Source organism: Procambarus clarkii, chromosome 17 (genome assembly GCF_040958095.1).
Source record: "Procambarus clarkii isolate CNS0578487 chromosome 17, FALCON_Pclarkii_2.0, whole genome shotgun sequence".
NCBI lineage: Eukaryota > Metazoa > Arthropoda > Malacostraca > Decapoda > Cambaridae > Procambarus > Procambarus clarkii.
Window position 1 is genome coordinate 49,162,588 of NC_091166.1, and position 18,524 is coordinate 49,181,111.

An 18,524-nucleotide genomic window follows, 5' to 3' on the forward strand; every position below is an offset into this window, starting at 1 on the left:
AAGAGAAAGGGGAAGAGATACACCAAGCCTACTGCACCTGATCTGCAGCCAGAATGAGGAATACAGATACCTTGGAGGGTGAAATACCACTAGGAGCAAGTGATCATTGTGTCCTGGAATTGGACTTCATTATCGAACAATGACCATAAGAGAAGGGGTTAAGCAAAGGAGAGGAGGCTACAGAAAAGGAGATTACAAGAAAGTAAGACATCATTTGGAAAGTGTGTAATGAGAGGAAGAACTTAGAGGGGGAAGACAGTCCAAGAAATGATAGAGCAAGTCAAACTGAGTGTCAAAGAGGCGGAAGAAAGATTCCTGCCAATTATAAGAGGAAAAAGTAGGAGAGAGTGTAATAACCCATAGTTAAATAGACAATTCCAAGCAACAAAAATGAAACAAAGGAGGGAGTAGAAGAAATATAGAGGTCAAAGGATCGAGGAAAACCGGAATAGTTCAACAGAGCCAGGAATGAATGCATTAATACAAGAAGAGTATCGGAAAGAAACTATGAAAATGTTGTTGCCTCGTAAAGAACGAAGCAACCAAAGCCCCTCCATAGTCATATGAGACGGACACTGAGAGTGAGCGACCACGTGACTAGGCTACATAAAAGGGGAGGAGAATATTCAGAAATGATAAGGAAATTTGCGGGAAACTCGATGCCAACTTCCATAGAGTATTCAGAACTGAGGCCACACAGCTCCCAGTGCTAGAAGAGGAAGTAATCTTAGATGAGAGATTGTTAAATATTCAGATAATAGCAGAGGAAGTAGAAGTAACTAGCATTACTATACGAAAATAAAGCTATTGAACCAGACAACGTGTCACCGTGGGTATTAAAAGAAGCAGCACAAGCCCACGGCATACCTCTGGCATTGATATTTAATGAGTCACTTACAAAGGGTGAATTGCCCTGCTGCTAGAAGAAGACAATTGTATAAATTTATGAGAAAGAAGACATCGAAGAGGCACTTAACTACAGACCAGTGTCAATAATGAACTTCCCCTGCAAAGTACTCGAAAGAATAATTAGGATAAGACTAGTTACACATCTAGAGAGAATTTGGTTTATAAACAAACATCAAAATCACTTTAGAGAAGGGAAGGTTTTCAAGAATGCTGAAATGCCTTCGATACAAGCATTATATTACAGAGTTACAGAGGTGGGCGAGAAGTTGGACTGGCGGAGAGTAACAAGAGGAGTACCTCAGGGGTCGGTGCTGGCACCCATAGTATTTCTCGTGTATAGTAAATGACCTATCTGCAGGAGCTGCGGCTTGTATGTCCATTGTTTGCTGACGATGCCCAACTAGTGAGAAGTGTTGTGACAGATGAGGACTCTTAACATTCTCCAGGATGACCTAAACAAGCTGCTCAGGTAGTTTGATAAATGGCTAATGAAGTTCAATACTAGCAAGTCTAAATATCACATTTGGCACTACACCTGTTATCACATCTGGCAGTACACCTGTCACCACACCACACACAACACCAGTCACAACACCACATCAGTCACCACACACACACACACACCTCACCACACACACACACCTCACCAATCATCATCACACACACCCCACACACCTCACCACACACCACACACCTCACCACACACACCTCACCACACACACCCCACACACCTCACCACACACCTCACCACACACCTCACCTCACCACACACCACACACCTCACCACACCCCACACACCTCACCACACACCACACACCTCACCACACCCCACACACCTCACCACACCCCACACACCTCACCACACACCACCCCACACACTTCACCACACACCACACACCTCACCACACACCACACACCACAGCACACACCTCACCACACACCACACACCACCCCACACACCTCACCACACCCCACACACCACCCCACACACCTCACCACACACCACACACCACCCCACACACCACACATTTCACCCCACACACCACACACACACCACACACCACACAAGGGAGGCCACAACTGCCCCAACATCCGCGTGCCGCTCATCACACCGTCAAAGGTGCTCTATGTGCCATCAAAGGTTTTTTGTGCAAGTGTTAAGAGAGAGACTTGTGTGAGAGTAGTGGCCAAGGTCCCGAGTCCCACGCTCATGTGAGACTCAGTCTATGCTAATTTGCAGGGATATGCAAATGAGAAAGGTGTTTTCCAGAGGTGATAGATGGGTGAGGGGGAGTTACCAGTTGTTGTTGTTGTTAGTGGTGGTGATGGTGGTTATGATTTTGGGGGTGTAGGGAATGGCGTGGGGGTGTAGGGAGGGGCGTGGGGTGTATGGAGGGGCGTGGGGGTGTAGGGAATGGCGTGGGGGTGTATGGAGGGGTGTGGGGGATGTAGGTAGGGGCGTGGGGGTGTAGGTAGGGGTGTGGGGGATGTAGGGAGGGGCGTGGGATGTATAGAGGGGCGTGGGAGTGTATACAGAGGTGTGTGGAGGGTGTAGGGAGGGCGTGTGAGCAGAACCTGCCTATCACTGTACATAAAGACATGCCAAAGATCATCAGTTCCAGCTCTCAGAAAAAGCCCGAGGTTCAGGTGACACTTTGACGCAGTTATGCCATGATTAATGAGCCTAAGTTTGACAAGGTGTTGAATTGCAGTGACACAGACGTGTCATGTCATGCAATACGTAGTCACGGGTCTTGACATGACCTGTACACTTGGTGGTGATGAAGCACAAAGGGTGAGCGAGCCCCCGCCCCCTCTACAACAGGCCACACACAGTGTAAACACCAGAGGCTCATCGCCCTTCACAACACATATATAATATCCCTGCAACAACACTGGGAACTTTCAAGATAGAGAACTGGACAAGTTTGCGTTGGGGGTTACCGGATCAGCCAGGCTGTTATGGCCATGTGGGTTCATACACAGCCTCACAGACCAGACAGTCGCCAGGGAAGGCTGGCCACACATCAGACTGTTGTAGAAAAGTCTCAAAATCGTCAACAAGTTAACTATATAGCATGTGGGTGTGGGTGGAGGAGGGGGACTATGGGGGAGGTGGGGACGGGAAGGTGGGTGTGGGGCTACGAGCAGTGTGGCGTGGATCATATTGAATTATTATAGTGGAAGACGCCTGAAGGATGTGAAAGGTGCCTCCCCTCCCCAACTCTTCTCTACTCACCTAGTTGTGCTTGCGGGGGGTTGAGCTCTGGCTCTTTGGTCCCGCCTCTCAACTGTCAATCAACTGGTGTACAGGTTCCTGAGGTTATTGAGCTCTATCATATCCACATTTGAAACTGTGTATGGAGTCAGCCTCCACCACATCACATCTTAATGCATTCCATTTGTTAACTACTCTGACACTGAAAAAATTCTTTCTAAAGTATCTGTGGCTCATTTGGTTACTCAGCCTCAACCTGTGTCCCCTTGTGCGAGTATCAAGTGTTAAATAATTCGTCGTTATCTACCCCCCTGTCAATTCCCCCCTCACAAATTTGTATGTGGTGATCATGTCTCCTCGAGTCTTTCAGCGACGTGAGTTGCAGTTCAAGCAGCCTTCCGTATGTGTGTGTGTGCTTTTATATATACATATATAAAATAATGTATATGATTAATAATATATAAATAATCTCTAATCAATAATATATATATATATATATATATATATATATATATATATATATATATATATATATATATATATATATATATATGATACAAAATATATATCATATACCGTGTATACGATATATATTTATATATCGTATACACGGAGCGTAGTATTTTCTCTTTTTTTTCTGTCACAAAAGTGTGTGGTGATGGAGGAGCGTCGTGGTCACCGCTGTGTGAACCACTTTCTTCAAGATTTATAATAAGTTTCTTAGTGATGACAAAGGTAGAAGACAGTGATGAGTCCATGGATGGGTCTCTAACACAAACAATGTATCAATATAATTCATTTTAATATGTAATTATAAAATATGATTATATTTATAAATTATATACATTTATAATCTATATAAATAAAAATGAAAATGTTCATTTGTTTAAAATCGCTGCTCTCCGAAAGTTCTTCACCGATGGCTTTGAAATTTTGACTCAACGTTCTATTCGCATACGAGCGTGTTTTTATATGCCTACTATATACATGCCTCACCTGTGACAGGTAAAAACATGCTTTTTTTTTTTTAAAACAGCGCCATCTGTTGGACGTAAGAGCAACACACTCTGTGATCTCCGAATGTTCTTCACCGATTGCTTTGAAGTTTTGACACAAGGTTGCATTCGAATGCGTATCTTTTTATATACGTATTATATAGATGCCACACCTGTGACAGGTTAAAACATGTTTTTTTTTAAAACAGCGCCATCTGTTGCACGTAAAAGCAACACACGCTATACTAAATATATTACGATTCCATTTCATGGTTTCCGATTGCATTAATAAATTGAGTTTTCATAGATTTCGATTTATTTTCATTTTGATTTATTTATTTTGTGTGACATTGCATTGGAATTGAGCTGTGTTGTTTACCATACCGTTCATTTCATGAGTATAGTTTATTTTTTTTTATTTTTTAATTGTTTTTCATTTGTTTTTTTTAACTGTTCTTATTTTTCAGTGATGGGAACATCAGATCATTTGGGCACGCATCGGACGGATGGGGAATTGGGGGGGGGGATGGTGGGCAGGACGGGGGGGGGGGAATGGTGGGGAGGACGGGGGGAGGGGAGCCAGGGGAGGGTTGCTGTGCGTTGCTGAGCCACAGCAACGCGTGGCCGGGTACAGCTAGTTATTATATATATATATATATATATATATATATATATATATATATATATATATATATATATATATATATATATATATATATATATATATATATCTGTGTACCATTGTAGCCGTGAGATTATCGTCTGTTTTATGGGACTACGGGCAAATTATGGACAGCAAGAAGTTTGAGTAAATTTTGCCGAGATCAGTGGATAATGTATATTACCACCGTAATTATTTTGTCTTCGGTGTAAAACACACACTGTGTTTACACCCGGTGTGACTGTGTATCCCGCATGCTCCGCTATGATCCATTGTATACAGAAAGAGTCACATTGGTTTTAATGGAGCGTTGTGGGCTTGAGGTCCTTTGACTTACTGACAGGAATAGTGCTGCGGCCAGCCAGAGGGTAATATTATGCCCATCAACGTAAATTGAGAACGTGTAGTGTTACGCGAATGTAAATATAGAACCCGCAACGTTCTCTTACCGCAACTGTAAATCGAAAACTCGGCTGCGTTCTTTTACCACCAACGAAAATCGAGGGTTCGTTACTGCGCCAACAATTGTAAATGGCGACCATTCGCAATTTTCTGGTAGAAATTGTGAGAGAGAGAAGCTTCCTGGAGACTTGGCCGCGTCATCTACGATTGATGGCAGCGCCTGCGAGGAAGTTTTGCTACCGACAAGTCAAATTTAGGTCATTATAGAATGGATGTTGTAATGTGAAAGGAGGAGTGTGTGTGTGTGTGTGTGTGTGTGTGTGTGTGTGTGTGTGTGTGTGTGTGTGTGTGTGTGTGTGTGTGTTCACCTAGTTGTATTCACTTATTTGTGCTTGCGAGGGTTGAGTTCTGCTCTTTCGGCCCGCCTCTCAACTGTCAATCAACTGTTTCTACTATTTTTTTTGTTCTCCGCACACACACACACACACACACACACACACACACACACACACACACACACACACACACACACACACACACACACACACACACACACACACACATGAAGCAGCCCGTAACAGCTGTCTAACTCCCAGGTACCTATTTACTGCCAGGTGAACAGACGCATCAGGGTGAGAAAAAACTCTGCCCATTCGTCTCTGCCGACTCCGGGAATCGAACCCGAGCCACAGGATTACGAGACCCGCGCGCTGTCCACTCAGCTACCATACCCGTGTAGAGGGCTTATGTGAGAGTGTGAGTATGTGAGCGTCAGAGATTGTGTAAGAATGAGAGATTGTATGAATATGAGAGTTTGTGAGCGTGAAAGGTTATGTGAGAGTGAGAGATTGTATGAGGTCGTTGCCTTCATCTGACCTGACCTCTCGTGAGGTTCTCTCCCTTTTGTTATTCTCTGTCTCTCTCTTCTTTCAGTTTCTTTCACCCTATGCCCCTGTTACCTAGCACTAAAATAGGTACCTGGGTGTTAGTCAGCTGTCACGAGCTGCTTCCTGGGGGTGGAGGCCTGGTCGAGAGGACACTAAAAACCCCGAAATCATCTCAAGATATAACCTCCTCCTTACCACATTAATGATGAGTTAGACCAAAACAAAGTCCAGTTTCCCTCGTGTTTGGCTTGTGTTCTATACTATATTATTGTCCTCCACATTTTGAAGGATATATGTGTCTGATTTCGGTCTTTGCTTTAGTGCAGTCTCCCTTATTGATTTTCTGAAGACTGGTATATTTTTGTACGATTTCGAACTCTCAGGCAGGTTTCCTCTCAATAATGTTATTATTTATTTATTTATTTATTTATTTATTTATTTATTTATTTATTTATTTATTTATTTATTTATTTATTTATGCATATACAAGAAGGTACATTTGGATCGTGAGGATACATAATATGGTAATTACAATCTTGTAAAACCACTGTTGTATGTTGTATTGTTGTTGTATACTAATGTATAATGTTGTATACTAATGTTGTATTGTCCTTCGTTAACTGTCTACGGTGGATCTTCACAACTGTTTCGTTATAAAGGCGCGATTTATCTGGCCGCAGACCGCTGTGTCCACTGCCTCCAAGTCTGCTGAGGAGGCTGGACGTGAGGAGTAGCAAGGAGAAGAAAGGAGAGGAGGAGGCAGAGGAGAGGAGTTGGGGGGGAGGAGGAGAAAGTGAAGGGGAACTGGACGGTGTTGGAAGATGAGGAGGTACACAGACCACAACACAGCAAGGTGTATCAGTTCATGAGGCGACCCTCTGTCTTCAAGGGCGGCCCAACATGCTCTACACTCCCCCCTCCCTCTCCCTTACTCCCCCCCCCCACAGTGTGTGTGTGTGTAAATGTAACACATTCCACCTGGTCATACATGTATCTCTTGCCTACACACACCCCTAACTCCACTCCCACACACGTTGAGCTCCGCCCCTGCCTACCTTACACTCTCTCTGCCTACCCCACACTCTCCCTGCCTACCCCACACTCTCCCTGCCTACCCCACACTCTCCCTGCCTACCCCACACTCTCCCTGCCTACCCCACACTCTCCCTGCCTACCTTACACTCTCTCTGCCTACCCCACACTCTCCCTGCCTACCTTACACTCTCTCTGCCTACCCCACACTCTCCCTGCCTACCTTACACTCTCTCTGCCTACCCCACACTCTCCCTGCCTACCCTACACTCTCCCTGCCTACCCTACACTCTCCCTGCCTACCCTACACTCTCTCTGCCTACCCCACACTCTCCCTGCCTACCCTACACTCTCCCTGCCTACCTTACACTCTCCCTGCCTACCCCACACTCTCCCTGCCTACCCCACACTCTCCCTGCCTACCCCACACTCTCCCTGCCTACCCCACACTCTCCCTGCCTACCCCACACTCTCCCTGCCTACCCTACACTCTCCCTCTATGCCCTCCACTCTACCACACTCATTGACATCTATAAGACTGGATGATCTCACCGGATGATTCCGTAAAGGAAGCTCCCATATATGGCGCATCTTAACTGCTCTCTCTGCGTCTACAGTTACTCCGCACGCCCACACGCCCACACTGCCTCAGACACACCCGCCCACACTCCCTCACTCCTTGAGGGAGTGAGGGCGTGAGTGTGTGTGAGTATGTGAGTGTGAATAGACTTATATCAAGATTTATGAAAATAAACACAGAGGAATACCGCAGGACGCTACAGGAGGAGCTGCACATACTCAGAAAACGGTCTTAAAAGTGGCTTATAGAGTTGAATGCAATAAGTGTAGATTATACCTCCTATGCACACGTTTACAGGGTAACATTAGCTTCATAAGGCTGGTGTTTATATGCAAAAGTGATAGTAAAAAGATAGAAACAGTCAGAGACACAGACAGCCAGAGACAGACACAGAGATAGGCGTGCAGTCAAACCGGGTCGACCAGGGCAAAGAGGGTGACGGGAAGATAACAGAAAAAACACAGACAGATAACAATGTAGAGACAGACAGGAGAGAAGGTAGAGGTGAGAGAGAAGGAGGAGAGAGAGGGAGAGATGTGAAGAGTGCAGAGGAGAGGGAAAGAGAGAATTTTATTATTATTATTATTTTCTACCACAGACGTGGCCACACCTTTACAATGCTAACCACCACTTATACATTTTCTTCTGTCCTCCATGGACAGGGTGAGACAGCTGTTAAGCATACAGTTCAGTGATTTATTGAACAATCAACTACATAAGGTGATTGTTGAGAGGTGGAGATCGGGACAAACAAGAACACACCTGGTTACCTCCCTTGTGTATATATATATATATATATATATATATATATATATATATATATATATATATATATATATATATATATATATATATATATATCTTAGTACATTCCCCTTGACACATCTGTAATTTATCAACGAGAAAGTTGCACAAATCACATTACTGAATACATGTTACCTTCCTTAACTGATCATGTCACCCGTTAATTCATTTATTCATGTTATTCATATTGATTCATAATTCATTTATTCATGCTTGTCAGATGAGCCCGGGTGCTCCAAAACACACACAAGCAATTGCAGATAAAGATTCAAAATGGCAGGCAAAGGATTAGTTACATAGAAGTCCGGGGTATTGTCCTAGCTTCCATATATAGGCCCAGTTGCAGAGAATTCCTGATATAGGCCTAAATGCAAGGAATTCTAGGTATAGTAAACTGTAGAAATCATATATTATTCCTCATATAGGAAGGAATAATATATTCCTCTTTATTGTGAATTCACAATCATACAGTGATTGGGAATTCAAAATACAGCGGGTGAATTCAAAATACAGCGGGTGAATTCAAAATACAGTGGGTGAATTCAAAATACAGTGGGTGAATTCAAAATACAGCGGGTGAATTCAAAATACAGCGGGTGAATTCAAAATACAGCGGGTGAATTCAAAATACAGCGGGTGAATTCAAAATACAGCGGGTGAATTCAAAATACAGCGGGTGAATTCAAAATACAGCGGGTGAATTCAAAATACAGCGGGTGAATTCAAAATACAGTGGGTGAATTCAAAATACAGTGGGTGAATTCAAAATGTAGGTGCTTAGAATTCCAGGCACGGCAACGCTGACGTCCAGGTACAGTGACTGGGAATTCCATGCGGAATGACGAGGCATTCCAGGAACAGTAACGGGAAATTCCAGTCTGAATATCAACCCCACTTGATGGGGTTTGTTGGCGCGTGAGTATCGTACCCTGTTGCTGAGTTGTCGTACCTGCACACACACTGTTGTTATACCCTGTCTCTTGTCTCTCTCTCTCTCTCTCTCTCTCTCTCTCTCTCTCTCTCTCTCTCTCTCTCTCTCTCTCTCTCTCTCTCTCTCTCTCTCTCTCTCTCTCTCTCTCTCTGACCTGTGTGCAATGTCTTATATGTGGTGTCTGGGAGAGACACTTGGTAACAAAAGTAATTATTTACACACCCGCTATTCGTGGCTGTACCTTGGTTCTACAGCTCGGGTGCTCTTCCCTCTTTTCCCCTCTCCCTTCCTCTATCTCTAACCCTCCCTCTCTCCTTCTCACTCTTCCCTCCCTCTCTAAGAACATCTCATAAATGGCCATAGAGAGTTGGGTGAGGCTGGCCCTAAGCGTTTGGCCTCCTACCTTGGAAAGACGAAAACATAGACATTAATTTTTTTTATAGATATATACATTGATAGGAAATTGTATATGATTTTACCCCTAGACATGTGTGTCTATATAAGTTATAGTCATAGGCACAGTCAAGGCATTTCATTATTTTCTGGACTTCGCTTCTCCACAGGTTTAGGGATCAGCTGGAGCTCACCTGATTCTTACCGGCTTTAATTAAATCAATCAAGAATTTATCAGTTGGAATTGATTGACTGGGACGTCTCTCACCAGCTTGCACGCTCGAGAAGCTAGTTACTAAGACAGTTAACCTGCCACTTAGAGCAACGCCCTCGTTACTTGTAGGAGCGGCGTTGGTCCCCTGATGGTGCACGTGTACCTAACCTTCCCTCCGTCCCCGCTCCCTATCCCCGTGTCCCAGGTGCCTGGCCCCGTGTCCCAGGTGCCTGTCCCCGTGTCCCAGGTGCCAGGTGGTAATACTGGCCCTCTTCTCATGACACATTACCTGCCAGGTATCACCTTCGGCAGGTTGAGGGAAGACAGTAAGAAGCGGAGATACAGCTTCAAGGAGTCTGGAGGCTGCGGCGATGATGTGGCTGGGAGGAGCTGCACTCCTTGATGCTGAGTGCAAGACAACAGTCTGTAACACCGCTCTATTGTAACACCACCCTAAAATGTACCACTATAATGGAACACCACTATAATGGAACACTAAACTATCCTGAGTAACACTTCCCCATTGGTTGCCCTTGGTAACACTTATGGGCTGACATATGAAGGTTACACCGGAACCAAAGGTACACTGTCAATAAGGAAATGCTAACACAAGGATTAAATACGCTGCCACCATCTGCCTTTAACCATTGAAACTATATCAAGCAACGAGGCAAGAAACATTGCTTGACTAGGAGAGTACTTTCTATAACTGTCATTAATTATGAAAAACGGTTGTCAGCCACTATATCCAAAAGGCTAAGAGGATTCAACAATTGACACAGACGGGAAATTTAACGAGTTTATTGAGACCAAAATTATGTCAATCACCACTTATAAATGCTACTCTAACACTGGCAAAAAGTTAAGAAATTTGGACTTGGAACAAAAACTCAGAGATCACACACATTACCTTAAGACCTCTGTCTCTCCCGGGCTGAGATGTTCTTCACAGACCCGCTCTCGATCCCGGTGTCCAGCACTCTCCCTTCCTATGTTCCTACAGGCCCTCTATATACAACCCCCACAGGGGGGAGGGGGAGATCTGCTGTTGCTACCCACCAAAAGTGTACAAACACTCAAGAAATATTTCAATAAGCTTGTTTGACATTTACCATACACTCTTCAAGAGAGGAGTTATTAATTACGTGTGTGACTGACCTCTGACCTGGCCAAAAGGGGGAGATCCAGGGATGTTTACACATAAGAATCTGGAGTCTAATTTCCTTGCATGAAATATTACATACTTGAAACTATGCTGACTAAGACTAACCCAGGAATTTTTAATCAATATACAAGATAAACCGGAGGTCATCTGGGCTGACCTCTTGGAGAAGGCTTCCCTGGGTGTGAACTCTAAGGGGGGGGGGGAGGTCCTGGGTGTTACAGCTCTCTTACCTGGGTGTTACAAGTCAACAGCTGGTTAGTTTGTGTCTGGCTGTGATTTACCTTCTAAACTCAAGCGCAGTTTACCGTGTGAACCGTCTCTCCATTTAGGGCTGGACACTCGGCCCAATTCCTGTCCTTCAGAATGTTGAGTTGGGAAAGCAAAATTTGTCAAAAAATCAAAATGTTGGTAAACGTAAGCTTGTGAGTTGTTAAGTGTTAATGCCCTTGTTTGATAAGGTGTTCACTTGAGATGGTTAAGTCCCAGCTGTGTCTGGGTACAAGTGACAGGATGAACAACCCAGCGGGTTTTTTTCCTATTGGGAAGTGTTGTACATGCTGCTATGGCGGTGTGTCCACTCACAGGATGAGTGGCGCTGCCCAATACTGTCACTATGGCGGTATAACCACTCACAGGATGAGTGACACAGCATAATAACGTGTGACGCTTTCCTATAAAAATCGCCCTTGAAACATCCCCCAAGTACTGATATAACTTCACTGTCCCCCAAGAGGCAATGAGCTCCCACAAACCCATCTTATACTGACGTATCTCCCCCTTGCAGGAGGCGCCCCAGCTCCTTGACGTCGATCCGGAGAAAAGGTAAGAAATTGCAACTACCAACTTTCTCACAATGACCGTGGATGGGGCCGCCGCCACAGGTATCACAGCGCAGGCCGGCGACCTCTGGTATTGTACCAGAGAGAGAGAGACCCTACTCCCACACAATGGTACAATGGTGCTACTCTTTGTTAGCCCTCACTGTGAGGGACAATGGTGGGGTGGATGTTGTGGGGAAAGAGGGGGAGGTAAGGGAGGGAGGGGTAGTTTTAGTAGTAGTGAATATGGTGGGAATTGATGGTGGAGAGGCTTAATGGTGGTTGGGAAGACCGAGTTGTGGTTTTAAAGCTAATTAGGGTGCAGTAGACGGGAGTGAAGGGGGGGGGGGGGTTGTGGTATTAGTGGTGGGGGTGGTGTTGGTGGTGCAAGTGTTAGAGGTGGGTATGTCTGTGGTGGTGTTGATAATACATATGCTGGAGAACACATATACATGGGTCAGAAGCGCACATGAAGAGCCACATTGGTCCAGAAGGCCTTAGACCATTATAAATATTGTATGTTTCGCTCAAATTCTTTTGAGTGATCTCTTAACCCATTAAAATTCAGCTGTATGTAAGTGTTTACCTGCAAGCACACTATTATTCCTCCTGAACACGAGGAATATACAAATTCTCCAATTAGTCTAGCGGGATTCGACCCTGGCTCACAGAATGGCAGGTACGTTGGTACCCAACACCACAACCATGAGTGGGGAGCCATGGGGGAGCAGGGTGAGGGTGGGGAGCAGGGTGAGGGTGGGGAGCAGGGTGAGGGTGGGGAGCAGGGTGAGGGTGTGGAGCAGGGTGAGGGTGGGGAGCAGGGTGAGGGTGGGGAGCAGGGTGAGGGTGGGGAGCAGGGTGAGGGTGGGGAGCAGGGTGAGGGTGGGGAGCAGGGTGAGGGTGGGGAGCAGGGTGAGGGTGTGGAGCAGGGTGAGGGTGTGGAGCAGGGTGAGGGTGGGGAGCAGGGTGAGGGTGGGGAGCAGGGTGAGGGTGGGGAGCAGGGTGGGGAGCAGGGTGAGGGTAGGGAGCAGGGTGTGGTGTGTGGGCAGGGTGAGGGTGTGGAGCAAGGTGAGGGTGGGGAGCAGGGTGAGGCTGGGGAGCAGGGTGAGGGTGGGGAGCAGGGTGAGGGTGTGGAGCAGGGTGAGGGTGTGGAGCAGGGTGAGGGTGTGGAGCAGGGTGAGGGTGGGGAGCAGGGTGAGGGTGGGGAGCAGGGTGAGGGTGGGGAGCAGGGTGAGGGTGGGGAGCAGGGTGAGGGTGGGGAGCAGGGTGAGGGTAGGGAGCAGGGTGTGGTGTGTGGGCAGGGTGAGGGTGGGGAGCAGGGTGAGGGTGGGGAGCAGGGTGAGGGTGTGGAGCAGGGTGAGGGTGGGGAGCAGGGTGTGGTGTGTGGGCAGGGTGAGGGTGTGGAGCAGGGTGAGGGTGGGGAGCAGGGTGAGGGTGGGGAGCAGGGTGAGGGTGTGGAGCAGGGTGAGGGTGGGGAGCAGGGTGAGGGTGGGGAGCAGGGTGAGGGTGGGGGAGCAGGGTGAGGGTGTGGAGCAGGGTGAGGGTGGGGAGCAGGGTGAGGGTGTGAAGCAGGGTGAGGGTGGGGAGCAGGGTGAGGGTGGGGAGCAGGGTGAGGGTGGGGAGCAGGGTGAGGGTGGGGAGCAGGGTGAGGGTGGGGAGCAGGGTGAGGGTGTGGAGCAGGGTGAGGGTGGGGGAGCAGGGTGAGGGTGGGGAGCAGGGTGAGGGTGTGGAGCAGGGTGAGGGTGGGGAGCAGGGTGAGGGTGGGGAGCAGGGTGAGGGTGGGGAGCAGGGTGAGGGTGTGGAGCAGGGTGAGGGTGGGGAGCAGGGTGAGGGTGGGGAGCAGGGTGAGGGTGTGGAGCAGGGTGAGGGTGGGGAGCAGGGTGAGGGTGGGGAGCAGGGTGAAGGTGTGGAGCAGGGTGAGGGTGTGGAGCAGGGTGAGGGTGGGGAGCAGGGTGAGGGTGGGGAGCAGGGTGAGGGTGTGGAGCAGGGTGAGGGTGTGGAGCAGGGTGAGGGTGGGGAGCAGGGTGAGGGTGGGGAGCAGGGTGAGGGTGGGGAGCAGGGTGAGGGTGGGGAGCAGGGTGAGGGTGGGGAGGCAGGGTGAGGGTGGGGAGCAGGGTGAGGGTGGGGGAGCAGGGTGAGGATGGGGAGGCAGGGTGAGGGTGGGGAGACAGGGTGAGGGTGGGGAGCAGGGTGAGGGTGGGGAGGCAGGGTGAGGGTGGGGAGCAGGGTGAGGGTGGGGAGCAGGGTGTGGTGTGTGGGCAGGGTGAGGGTGTGGAGCAGGGTGAGGGTGGGGAGCAGGGTGAGGGTGTGGAGCAGGGTGAGGGTGGGGAGGCAGGGTGAGGGTGGGGAGCAGGGTGAGGGTGGGGAGCAGGGTGTGGTGTGTGGGCAGGGTGAGGGTGTGGAGCAGGGTGAGGGTGGGGAGCAGGGTGAGGGTGTGGAGCAGGGTGAGGGTGGGGAGCAGGGTGAGGGTGGGGAGCAGGGTGAGGGTAGGGAGCAGGGTGAGGGTGGGGAGCAGGGTGAGCGTGGGGAGGCAGGGTGAGGGTGGGGAGCAGGGTGAGGGTGGGGAGCAGGGTGAGGGTGTGGAGCAGGGTGAGGGTGGGGAGCAGGGTGAGGGTGGGGAGCAGGGTGAGGGTGTGGAGCAGGGTGAGGGTGGGGAGCAGGGTGAGGGTGGGGAGCAGGGTGAGGGTGTGGAGCAGGGTGAGGGTGGGGTGCAGGGTGAGGGTGGGGAGCAGGGTGAGGGTGTGGAGCAGGGTGAGGGTGTGGAGCAGGGTGAGGGTGTGGAGCAGGGTGAGGGTGGGGAGCAGGGTGAGGGTGGGGAGCAGGGTGAGGGTGGGGAGCAGGGTGAGGGTGGGGAGGCAGGGTGAGGGTGGGGAGGCGGGGTGAGGGTGGGGAGGCAGGGTGAGGGTGGGGAGCAGGGTGAGGGTGGGGAGCAGGGTGAGGGTGGGGAGGCAGGGTGAGGGTGGGGAGCAGGGTGAGGGTGTGGAGCAGGGTGAGGGTGGGGAGGCAGGGTGAGGGTGGGGAGCAGGGTGAGGGTGGGGAGGCAGGGTGAGGGTGGGGAGCAGGGTGAGGGTGTGGAGCAGGGTGAGGGTGGGGAGCAGGGTGAGGGTGGGGAGCAGGGTGAGGGTGGGGAGCAGGGTGAGGGTGGGGAGGCAGGGTGAGGGTGGGGAGCAGGGTGAGGGTGGGGAGGCAGGGTGAGGGTGGGGAGGCAGGGTGAGGGTGTGGAGCAGGGTGAGGGTGGGGAGGCAGGGTGAGGGTGGGGAGGCAGGGTGAGGGTGGGGAGGCAGGGTGAGGGTGTGGAGCAGGGTGAGGGTGGGAGGCAGGGTGAGGGTGGGGAGCAGGGTGAGGGTGTGGAGCAGGGTGAGGGTGTGGAGCAGGGTGAGGGTGGGGAGCAGGGTGAGGGTGGGGAGCAGGGTGAGGGTGGGGAGGCAGGGTGAGGGTTGGGAGCAGGGTGAGGGTGGGGAGGCAGGGTGAGGGTGGGGAGGCAGGGTGAGGGTGGGGAGCAGGGTGAGGGTGGGGAGGCAGGGTGAGGGTGGGGAGCAGGGTGAGGGTGTGGAGCAGGGTGAGGGTGGGGAGCAGGGTGAGGGTAGGGGAGCAGGGTGAGGGTGTGGAGCAGGGTGAGGGTGGGGAGCAGGGTGAGGGTAGGGAGCAGGGTGAGGGTGTGGAGCAGGGTGAGGGTGGGGAGGCAGGGTGAGGGTGGGGAGCAGGGTGAGGGTGTGGAGCAGGGTGAGGGTGGGGAGCAGGGTGAGGGTAGGGAGCAGGGTGAGGGTGTGGAGCAGGGTGAGGGTGGGGAGGCAGGGTGAGGGTGGGGAGCAGGGTGAGGGTGTGGAGCAGGGTGAGGGTGGGGAGCAGGGTGAGGGTGTGGAGCAGGGTGAGGGTGGGGAGGCAGGGTGAGGGTGGGGAGCAGGGTGAGGGTGTGGAGCAGGGTGAGGGTGGGGAGCAGGGTGAGGGTGGGGAGCAGGGTGAGGGTGTGGAGCAGGGTGAGGGTGGGGAGCAGGGTGAGGGTGTGGAGCAGGGTGAGGGTGGGGAGCAGGGTGAGGGTGGGGAGCAGGGTGAGGGTGGGGAGCAGGGTGAGGGTGGGGAGCAGGGTGAGGGTGGGGAGCAGGGTGAGGGTGGGGAGGCAGGGTGAGGGTGGGGAGCAGGGTGAGGGTGGGGAGGCAGGGTGAGGGTGTGGAGCAGGGTGAGGGTGGGGAGCAGGGTGAGGGTGTGGAGCAAGGTGAGGGTGGGGAGGCAGGGTGAGGGTGTGGAGCAGGGTGAGGGTGGGGAGGCAGGGTGAGGGTGGGGAGCAGGGTGAGGGTGTGGAGCAGGGTGAGGGTGGGGAGCAGGGTGAGGGTGTGGAGCAGGGTGAGGGTGGGGAGGCAGGGTGAGGGTGGGGAGCAGGGTGAGGGTGTGGAGCAGGGTGAGGGTGGGGAGGCAGGGTGAGGGTGGGGAGCAGGGTGAGGGTGTGGAGCAGGGTGAGGGTGTGGAGCAGGGTGAGGGTGTGGAGCAGGGTGAGGGTGTGGAGCAGGGTGAGGGTGGGGAGCAGGGTGAGGGTGGGGAGCAGGGTGAGGGTGTGGAGCAGGGTGAGGGTGTGGAGCAGGGTGAGGGTGTGGAGGAGAAGAATCTCATCAGTAATAGAGACCACAATTGCCAGGTGCTCCTGCTTCGCTTAACGGGATACAGACCGGATAAGCAAGCACACTAAATAGATAACCGGCCGTGGGAACCGGTTCCACTGTGTGGCGAGCTATGCGTGCCGGCTCATGTGTGTGACCCTACACATACGCGCACGCGCGCATACACACATGCGCACACACACATGCTTGGCATTATTGTGCCTCAACAGGTTCAACAAATAGTTCAGGGATGGCAAATTATACCTCACAGGAATAATTGAATTCTATGACCAGGCAACACAATCAGGCAAGAAAGTTGGGCAAACTGCATATTTTTGATTGCCAGAAAGTCTTTGACACAGTATCACATAAAAGACTAGTGCACAAGCTGAAGGTACAGGCAGGAGTGAAAGGGAAGGTACTCCACTGGATGAGGGAGTATCTAAGCAACAGAAGACAGTGAGTCACTATGAAGGGGGAGGTCTCGAGTGGCGAGACATCACCAGTGGAGTCCCGCAGGGGTCAGTCCTTGGACCCATACTGTTTCTGATATATGTAAATGATCTCCCAGAAGGACTAGACTCGTTCCTCTCAATGTTTGCTGATGATGCAAACATTATGAGGAGGATTAAGACAAAAGAAGATAGTATAAGGCTACAAGATGGCCTAGACAAACTGAAGGAATGATCCAACAAATTACCAAATACTATTAGTAATAAGTCTTAATTACAATTAAGACTAGGTATTAGTAAATAAAATAAAATATAGTTTATCTGTATAGTTATGGCCTAGACAACCATGAGGTCTGAACACGGATGAACATGCCAATACTCCTCATGGATGAGGCTGGCTTCAACACGTTACTCGTTGTATTAGGTAATTGATAATTCTTCTTTTTCCCTTCAATTTCACCCATCAAAGGGCACACACAATAATAATCGTAACCTATATATGGCACCTATATCAGGGGGGAATATTATAATTTATTAATGAAAGAGATGTGAATATTGTTCACCCTGGTGTTTGTTAACTGGTATTCCTAACTATTATTATTGACCAACAATAGATAGATAGAACAGGAATAGAGAGAGGACTTCCGTAATGTAAACGAAGTAACATGCTGATGATGGGACACATTACATCCCGTAACACTTTGTCGAAGAGGAATAATTGTGGAGCTTGTTCTGCTCCATGCGAGTCTTTGTTGTTAAAATTAATTAAGTGTGGTACCCATATACAAGACAGGAGCCCCTGAACTACAGCCCGGTGTCACTAACAAGTATTTCCTGTAAGATATTACAGAGACTTGATCACAAGAAGGCTCATAGAATATTTAGAACATATTAATTTGGTTTACAAGTATCAGTATATATTTAGCAAAAGAAAGTCTTGCTTGACCAACCTATTAGTTCTTTGACAAGATGACAGTAATTAAACAGGATATAGAGAGCTGGGCAGACTGCATTTTCCTGGACTGCCCAAAGGCTTTTGACTCCGTTCCTCACAAGAGACAATAATGCAGACTGGTTTACAGGCTGGTGTATGTGGCAGGAGTACCACAGTGGCTGAAGGTTTGGGGAATAATTATCTCTGTGAGTACTACCCAGCATGGGCGAGGCTACACTTGAACTTCCATAATAATTTTTTTTTATCTTTATTTAAGAAAATACAATATAAATTACATATACATAAGTTTTACAAGGCAATTATAAATTACAATTCTTAGTGAACAAGTGTGTCATTAGTACAGAACATGATCTTTAAAAACCTCTGAATGTTATACTTATTTATCTATAAACGATTTACAAAAATTGGAGAATAAATTTACATTAAAATACAGGGGAAATTAGTACATTTATATATATTTTATATAATTCTCAGTAAACCAATTTTCCATATCATCACCGAGCATGAGCCGTAAAC

At 49.4% G+C, this 18,524-nt stretch overlaps 1 protein-coding gene across 1 annotated transcript in view; it reads right to left on the reverse strand.

Annotated features, from left to right (window-relative positions):
• The window catches only part of LOC123756004 (RNA-binding protein 25-like), a 61,736-nt gene that overhangs the window by 39,035 nt on the left and 4,177 nt on the right, over nt 1–18,524 (reverse strand). Inside the window, exon 2 of the mRNA XM_069326199.1 lies at nt 10,316–10,431. Coding sequence (XP_069182300.1) covers nt 10,316–10,431 — 116 coding nt within the window. The remainder of the gene's footprint in view (nt 1–10,315; nt 10,432–18,524) is intronic.